Here is a 9454-nt window from a genome sequence, read left to right as displayed (position 1 = left end):
GGCATAATGAAAACATAACAAGCGCAAGCGCATCATTTAGTTTCTCACTCTTTTCTATATGGGCTTTTTTAGGGCTACAAGTTTGTTAGTATTTTATACTATTTAGTGCTTACCCTTTTGAAATGAAGTTTCTGTCTATCCATCTATCTATGATTTAACTGAGACAACTATAGCCTTGTTATTGTGAGGTTAATTTACCTTTACCAATTTTTTTTTTTTTTTTTTTTTTTTTTTTTTTTTTGTATATAAGGAAAGTCATTACACTTGTGAAATAGATATTAGACGAATACACATTAGCATACACCTACTAGCATACTATCTAGATTCCTTCACAGTCTCTCGCTCTTCCGTTCCGTCTCCACGCTTAGAGACTATAACGGTACAATGACCGAAATGACTTATTGGTCCCGAAAACTTGGGCCCGGCGTGCTTTGGGAACCAAAATACTCGTCCAAAGTCTCTCTCGTTTTCGCCGCCATCTTGAAAATATTGAGAGACTGTGGACGAGTGTTTTGGTTCCCAAAGCACGCCGGGTCCAAGTTTTTGGGACCCATAAGTCCTTTCGGTCATTGTACCGTTACAGCCTTTAAGCGTGGAGACGGAACGGACGAATATACTACCACGAATCCTGCAATCTGATTGGCTAACGTACTCACTATCTACCCCGTGATAGATATCGAGTAACGAAAAACGAATAAATGTATGCTACGTTCAAGTTTCGTCGAAATCTCTGCTTGTTCTCTAAAAAATCTTTAAAAATCGATTATAAAATACAACACTGTATCAAATAAAGGAATGGAGGTTTTGGACAGTACAGATAAAAAAAACCTTGAATAATTGTGACAATTTACAAACGCGGCCATCAGATTTCATTGAGATTTTCATGAACAAACTGACTAATGAGATAAAAAAGTCATTTTAAAATGATTTCCTCAAAAAAACAGAAGAAATCCAAAAGACAACTTATTCTCATGTATTCAAGAAGAATTTTAAACAGTAAGAACAGACGAAACAATAAAGAAAGTGCAAGTTAACTGACAAGAATCTTATATTAAGCAAATTGTAAACATGGCACGGTTTTGAATGATTTCTAAATATTTGTGAATATATCCGTTCAGCTTATATCACTCATTCAATTAGAAAATTTCCCAAGTTAAGAACAGATAAAAAGGTTGAAAATATTGGAAAGACAGTTTTGACCGTAAAAATAGAGACAAAAGGCTATACAAATAAAGCACTATTTGAAGTTTAAGCTTATACACCTAATTCAAAAATCGTTGTCATCGCCAAAGGCGATAGGCCGAATATGCGATAGGCGAAAAGCTATAGGATAGATATCATTCCAAGATCCAAGAATAGCTGGAATGACTTGTGTTTCTGCTTCTTATTCTCGTCAAGAGTATGGACCTTAGTGCTGAGAATGATTTGATGTTCTTTGTATTCAACGAAACCATTTCCATATCGGAATGACCTATCGCCTATCGCCTTTGGCGATGACAGCGTTATTTGAATTAGTTGTATGTTCAGATAGTCGAGTTCACAAAGGTGAATGAAAACAGTGTCGCCGGTTGACCGTCGATTTGTTCAGTAAAGTTTTCAGTGTCATTCTTTGTTTTCAATACTATATTATTAGCTAGTAGGTTTATGCTAAAACAATTAGACTACTCGTTCTCGTTTTCTATGAGTCAAATGGTCGATTCGGCGCTACGCGCCTCATTGACTATCTATTGACTCATAGAAAACTCGACCTCGTAGTCTATTGTTAATTAGAAGACAATAATTCCATTGTTTTCTTTTGTGTCTATTTAACTATTACACGCTGACTACCGTCTTCTGTTCTCAAGATATGTTAACGGATTTGGATTTCCTTTTCATGCAGATGATGACGATGATCAGTATTATCGCCAACAGTCCCAGCACTCCTACAGCAATCGCCAGACCAAGTACGTACTTTTCTGGGGGAAAAAACAAGAATGGCAAAAAAATTATAACAACGTGATCTCAAAACAAATACATTCCTGTTATTTCTATATATATTCGCCTTTCCGAGGTTGCGCCGAAAACGTACGGACACTAAATCCAGATGTCGTTTTAGGAGATGCCGGTTTATCTTTTCCAATATGGCGGAAAGCTTAGAAAACTCTTTTGAAAAACAAACTTTTCACTAAAATAAATGTGTCTCGATTCAAATACTAAAACCTTTAAAAAGGGTTTCCGCTAAAACAGTCCCATGTTTCAGCGTGCTGCCATGAAAGGATGAAAGTTCATGCCAATGCCGAATAACTTTTTATTCCAGCAAAGGGTATCTTGTATGAACAAGTTAATTCGGAGAACCTGAATGTCATGACATCCACCTCATTTGATAACATCACTCTATATATATAGGCTTTACAAGATCACGCGATGGCAGCCATGACAGTCATAATCTGATTTACATGAGAAAGAACTCGTTTTTCCAGTAGAACGAAACTCTATTGTTGTGCTTCCTGGTCATAGTTGCCATCACGTGATGGTGTAAAACCTTTATGGCTTGCATGTATCACATCATCATCGTACTATAGTCATCATCTTTCTATTAAATGGTATCTACTTCATACCTTTCTCGTCCAGTTCTTGACTCAAATCCTCTGGACAAGGCTTCTTTTCCTCAAATTTCAAGGTACCCAAGTAGCTGTTCCAGAAATTCATTCTAGCGGCCAGCAGATTTGATTTGGCTTCCGGTGTAGGCTTCAGGGACAGATACTGCTGATTGGCTGTCGTGTAAAGAGGCCATTGGACAGCATTCTGACCCGAGGATGGGTTGGGGTTTCTGTTCGAAGGAATGTGAACAAGAATGAGAGTGACAATGAGGAGGAGAGTGAGGATAATGATGTTGGGGAAGGCGGTAAGGATCGACGAGCACGAGGTTGATCATGGCGATGCAAGTTGGCATGGGGACGGGGACGGGGACGCGGACGGGGACGGGTTCTAATTAATGCGACTCTTTTGTTCTCTTACCCAGTCTTGGCAAAGGTAGCCCAATACTTCATAACAGACTTGCTAAACTGAACGTCAGTATTGTTGAGTTCGTTGGGATGTTTCAGTAAAGGGTCTCCAAACACATACTTAATATCGGCTCCATGGAACACTCTTCTCCACTCTGGGATGGTCTTGTTCTCATCAGTACTGTAGTCGAACTGAACGGTCATAAAACAAATTTAAGAAAGCTAATGGAGACCTAACCTAGAAGTGTTATCTTACATTTTAGTTCAATAACAAACGATTATAAGGTGACAAAATATGACTTCACGCTTCTCAGTGGCTATAATCAAGAGCTAATGCCGCGGCCCTAGTGCACTCGCCTATAAGGGGTCTTGGGTCCGATTCCTGTACTCGCCATCACAACTGAGTAGCCAGACCTAATCAGGTCTCTCCTTTCATTCAAAGGTCCCCCATAAAAAATTGTCGCGCTAAATTTCAATTTCATCTTTGAGCTACCAGTGCCCTGACTTGGATCAGCCAAGATGTTGTTTGATAAGGATCGATCCGTAAGTTAGCCATGCCCTAACTTAAAAAAAAGATATAACTAGCTAAAAACTAGTGTGAGCTGCGTCGGTGTTTCTAATGAAACAGTAATGATGAAAAGGTAAATTATACACCGTGAAAAGATGAAAAAACTTACTGACGTTTCGGACGCTAGTCCTTCGTCGGAGTAAAAGAGAAAGAAGTGGTAGAAAGGAGTGTATATATGATAGAATAAGACAAAAGAAACCAATGAGAGCAAGGTAGGCAAGGAAACAAAAACAAACAATCAAAAGACAAAAGAAAAGGTTAGTTGAAAATAAAGCGTTCATTAATCCCGTTGGGACTAAGAGTGCCCAATAGGTGAATAAGCCGCATTTCTTTGGTCTTGCGACAATCATTGTTGCCGTTAAGCAAAGAAAGACCGAAAACAATGAAGTCAGAAAGAGAATATATACACTCCTTTCTACCACTTCTTTCTCTTTTACTCCGACGAAGGACTAGCGTCCGAAACGTCAGTAAGTTTTTTCATGCCCTAACTTAGATCAGCTCAGATGTTGTTTCAGGGTTCGATCTGTGAGTTAGCCATGCCCTGACTTTGATCAACCCAGAGATTGTTTGAGGATTCGATCTGTGAGTTAGCCATGCAACCCAAAGGTTGTTTCAGGGTTAGACAAAAAATGACCTAAAACGGTGCCGAACATTTAGCCGAGTTGTTTAATAACGATGATATTGCATGAATGATATGCATAAATGCAAACTATTCCAAAGGTTATCCACTCCACTCACCTGATAGAAAAACGTGCGTATGCCCTTTTTATCAAACACCTTTGCAGATAAAATCGCGGGCGCCTTGTATGCAGCATCTGCATTTGCATCTAGAAACCCCTGTCGATTGGCATTCAAATCACTTGTGTTGGGCCAGTTCGTGTACTGTTGTATAATACTCTTGGATATTTCTTCATTTTGGTCTCGCACCCAGTTAATTGACTTGACTCTTCTCACAAATTCCGAGTACTGCAGACCTTCGTTAATATTTGGAATGGCGACTTGCACTCCTGAAAGAAAGAGAAAATGAATTACTTATTGACTTGAAACCGAAAGAAAGAAAAGAAAAGAATAAAAAAGAAAAGAAGAGAAGAGAAGAGAAGAGACGAGAAGAGAAGAGAAGAGAAGAGAAGAGAAGAGAAGAGAAGAGAAGAGAAGAGAAGAGAAGAGAAGAGAAGAGAAGAGAAGAGAAGAGAAGAGAAGAGAAGAGAAGAGAAGAAATTGCGTCGAATATTCACATTTTATTGAAAAAAATTCATTCTTTACTTTTATCCTTTATGTGCTACTAAACAATAAAAGCTAACAATTCAATACAAGTTCTGAATTTCATAAAATACTGTAATTGCATAAGAAAAGGAAGGTTTCATATTGATACTGACCCGGTAAGTAGCCTGTTGCTCTTGTGCCCTCATCTCGCATCACACCAATCATCACGCTGCCTTCCTTGTGGTACGAAAAGGTACCGTTTTGAAGAATATCGATGGGAGATTCTACAAGAATGAATATTATAGGATTCAACTGATTGCATCATTTAAACAATATTAGTTAAATCCAACAAGTGATCCATCATCAATGCTCCGTTCTGATTACATAAGCTTTGTACTACTAGGCTATAAGATATATAGCCTGCGAAAAGTACCGGCTTTGAAAACCAAAACATTGAGTTTACCTTTAATTCAAAATTTTTTGCATCTATACATTTATAAGGCTCTAGCTTATTCGCTGCATACGGGCCCGAAGACTAATTGCTAATTAACCGACCGCGCGAACAAATGCAACAGATTATTTTGTTTGTACACAATAAGTCATAATACATTTTTAATCAATTAATCATAACCAACAAATCCAACCCATCAACCAACACACCAACTAAATTAACTATCGGACAGAACGACCAACCAGCTAACCTGCAATCTGACTAGTCACTTCTCAAATAGCTTACCAACCATTTTGACTGACTGATTTGTAAATGACCCATGCATCCATCCAACCATGCACTAATCAATAAACAGACCAACCGACTGACGGAGCGCCCAGGGAGCGTATTTTAATATTGTCTAAAGTAAATCTTTGTCTTTACCTTTTAAAAAGTTCCCATCGACAACCGGGGCAAATGGGGCGAGCAGCATGGTAGAATTAACTTTCAACTGTGCTGTGATGATTTCAGAGATGTTTTTCTTTGTGGCGCAGTTTTTGAGGTCTGAAAGTTCTGGACATCCGAGGGCATCAGCAAACATCCTGGAGGAAAAAATAGAGCCAATGGAAAAAAACCACCAGCCCACCAACCCACCATCCCCACCAACCCACCATCCCACCATCCCACCAACCCACCAACCCACCAACCCACCAACCCACCAACCCACCAACCCACCAACCCACCAACCCACCAACCCACCAACCCACCACCCCAACCCACCAACCCACCAACCCACCAACCACCACCCACCAACCCACCTAACCTCACCAACCCACCAACCCACCAACCCACCACCCACCAACCCACCAACCCACCAACCCACCAACCCACCAACCCACCAACCCACCAACCCACCAACCCACCAACCCACCAACCCACCAACCCACCAACCCACCAACCCACCAACCCACCAACCCACCAACCCAACCACAACCCACCAACCCACCAACCCACCAACCCACCAACCCACCAACCCAGCCAACCCACCAACCCACCCTACCCACCAACCCACCAAGCCCACCAAACCCACAACACACCACCACCCCACCAACCCACCACCCACCACCACCAACCCACCAACCCACCAACCCACCAACCCCAACCCACCAACCCACCAACCACCGCCCCCACCCACCAACCCACCACTCCCCCACCCCACCAACCCACCAACACCCACCACCCACCAACCCACCAACCCACCAACCCACCAAACCCACCAACCCACCAACCCACCACCCCACCAACCCCACCAACCCACCACCCACCAACCCACCCCCCAACCCACCAACCCACCAACCCACCAACCCACCAACCACCCACCACCCACCAACCCACCAACCCACCAACCCCGCCAACCCACCGAACCCACCAACCCACCAACCACCACCCAACCAACCCACCAACCCACCAACCCACCACCCATCCAACCCACCAACCCACCAACCCACCAACCCACCAACCCACCAACCCACCAACCCACCAACCCACCACCACACCAACCCCCACCCCACACCCACCAACCCACCAACCCACCAACCCACCCAACCCACCAACCCACCAACACCCCACCATCCCACCCATCCCAATCCCCCAACCCACCAACCCCCAACCACCAACCCACCAAACCCACCAACCACCAACCACCAACCCACCAACCCACCCCACAATCCCACCAACCCACCAACCCACCAACCCACCATCCCACCATCCCACCATCCCCACCATCCCACCATCCCACCATCCCACCAACCCACCAACCCACCAACCACTAATATTATTATTCATATTAATATTTATTAATATATGAAATGAAATGAAACAAAAAAACAACTTTAAAAATAAATAAAATAAGTTAAAATAAAATAAAATAATTTAGGTGTCAATCTTCTTTTCTTTTCTTTGAATTTTATGTATTCAATTGTATTGTCTAATGTTAGTTTTCTTTGTTCTTTACAATTTTTTTGCATTAAAAAAAAGAAAGAAAAGGAAAAAAATATACAAGAAAAAACAAAACAATATATTCTGTGTTGCAAAGTGACGCTCACTGACTTGTGTCTAAGAGGTGCTCAAGTCATGAATTATAAATCATACACACTCAGTACTTGTCTCAATAAATAATCCAGTGCTTTTGATAATACCATTCACCCATATCAATGCGACAACCTGATCCAACATCCCATTTTCCCTTCAAGTTACTGTCTCTTCCAGTGCTCAAAAGTCCTAGTACCCCCAGACGATAGTTAAACGTCACAACAACCCACCAACCAGCTATGTACCACAATAGAGAAATGTGCGTAGTTTTTAGAGGTCAATTAATGATCCCTTACAGCTTCCATTGACCGTTGTGGTTACTTACTTAGCCCTTTCCTTCGGTTCATTATCCAGTAGTGCTGTATAAAGAGCCGGTGCTGCGCCGCTCTGCAGAATTACGTTCTTATAAAGTCCCTTTGCCAGAGGGGACAACATCAGAAGGGACACGCTCATGCCACCAGCAGACTCCCCAAATATCGTGATCTTACTCGGATCGCCACCAAAACTACAAGAAAATAGACATACAAGTTCTTGGTCGTATTATCCTTCGATATATGGCTTTGATAATAGAGGCTTGATAAACTCTTTGACGGCAGCCATGTTACATAAACTGATATTTACTATACACTATTTCGTATGCAGTAACTATTTTTTTATTCAGAGCTGTATATGATGTCTATCAAGAAGCGATTTGTATAATCAGTTACGCGGTTTATTTAAATTAAGTGAGTAACAAGAAATAAATCAGAATGATTGGAAATCAAGTGATTGACAAATCAACTGAAGAAACCCCTTAAAACAGTACTTAAAACAACAAAAAACAAAACAAAACAAAATATACGAAATGAACTGAAACAAAAAAATAAAAAATAAACTTTCAAAGAATATAAAATAAATTAATTTTTTTCTTACAGACGATTTAGGTGTCAATCTGTTCTTTTTTTCTTTTCTTTGAAGTTTAAGTTTGCAGTTGTATTGTGTAATGTCAGTTTTCTTTGTTCTTTACAAATTTTTTTTGTTCAAATGAAAAAGAAAAAAAAAACAAAACAATAAAAACAATATATACTGTGTTGCAAAGTGACGCTCACTGACTTGTGTCTAATAGGTGCTCAAGTCATGAATTATAAATCATATACACTCAGTACATGTGGCGTTAAATAATTCAGTCGCTACATACCTTCTCATATTATTATTCACCCATCTCAATGCGAAAACCTGATCCAACATCCCATAGTTTCCCTTTAAGTTACGGTCTCTTCCAGTGCTCAATAGTCCTAGTGCCCCAAGACGATAGTTAAACGTCACAACAATCACGTCTTCCTCGCTGGCTAAAACACTGCCATCGTACATTGCTGAACCCGCGGTACCAAATACGTACGCTCCTCCATGAACCCAGACCATTACTGACAAACCCATACTCGAATTTTCAGTTTTTTTGCCTGGTGCAAAAATGTTAATAAAGAGACATTCTTCACTCATTTCTGGCAGGTACGATAGCGGTGCAGAGATGTTTAATGATGGCTGTGGACATCGCTTTCCAAATTCTGTAGCATTTCTTGTCATATTCCAGCTATCCGGGTCGGTGGGGTCCTCAAATCTCGCAGCTTTAGCGTAAGGGATACCAAGGTATTTCAAGACTGATTTTCCAGTGGCAAGGGTCTCATTTTTTCCAACTATTGGTCCCGCTGTTGTATTTACTATAGGTGTAGGAATGACAGCCACGGCCCCAGAAGCTTGAAGCATAACACACAGGAGACAAATCAATCCGAAAACCAAGCTCAAAGCCTGGAAGCGAAGGATATACATCTTGAACCAACGGCTAATGTTGATGACTTAAGATACTTGACTAACTAATATTGCCAAAAAGTTTCTAAAACTCTATTCAACCCACTTCACGCCCTTATTTCTGAAAAAAACTCTGACTCCGTGTTTATTCTCCAGTTACTGTCACGATAGCTGAAGTAAAACAAACTAGATATCGAAACTGTGAGTCATAGAATTATAATAGCTTGAAAACCCTGAGAAAATTGGCATACAATTAGTACACAAAGAGCCCTGCACGGTCCGCCTATCTGTTGACGTACGGACGTATATTGATTCAGTATTTACTGTTTGGTAGTGAATTGGAAATTTATTTTCTATTTGGGAGAATTATTGACTGATTCAATTTAATACTAT

The 9454-nt window shown here is 40.9% G+C and overlaps 1 protein-coding gene across 1 annotated transcript; it reads right to left on the bottom strand.

Moving 5' to 3' along the window:
* Window positions 1-439: 439 nt before the first annotated feature.
* Window positions 440-9291, bottom strand: LOC116305864 (carboxylesterase 1C). Its single transcript, XM_031715843.2, has 8 exons — window positions 8454-9291; window positions 7602-7781; window positions 5630-5787; window positions 4929-5039; window positions 4291-4559; window positions 2998-3176; window positions 2598-2809; window positions 440-1955 (listed from the first exon to the last, which is right to left on the bottom strand). Exons 1-8 carry the CDS (start codon window positions 9080-9082, stop codon window positions 1840-1842), a joined length of 1854 nt encoding a protein of 617 aa, XP_031571703.2. The 5' UTR covers window positions 9083-9291; the 3' UTR covers window positions 440-1839.
* Window positions 9292-9454: the final 163 nt, after the last annotated feature.

Source organism: Actinia tenebrosa, unplaced genomic scaffold, assembly GCF_029948245.1.
Source record: "Actinia tenebrosa isolate PJP-AT-01 unplaced genomic scaffold, QUT_ActTen_1.0 PGA_scaffold11__36_contigs__length_13525064, whole genome shotgun sequence".
Taxonomy (NCBI): Eukaryota; Metazoa; Cnidaria; class Anthozoa; order Actiniaria; family Actiniidae; genus Actinia; species Actinia tenebrosa.
Note: the sequence above shows the minus strand (reverse complement) of the source record. Positions and strands in the feature narration are given on the sequence as shown.

Excerpts from the sequence above, each read along its gene's own strand:
- LOC116305864 (XM_031715843.2), bottom strand. The coding sequence starts at position 9,082 with ATGTATATCCTTCGCTTCCAGGCTTTGAGCTTGGTTTTCGGATTGATT. Across the intron at positions 3,177-4,290 it reads TACGCACGTTTTTCTATCAG|TTCGACTACAGTACTGATGA; the intron begins GTGAGTGGAGTG and ends ATGACCGTTCAG. Across the intron at positions 2,810-2,997 it reads GCTACCTTTGCCAAGACTGG|AAACCCCAACCCATCCTCGG; the intron begins GTAAGAGAACAA and ends TCCTTCGAACAG.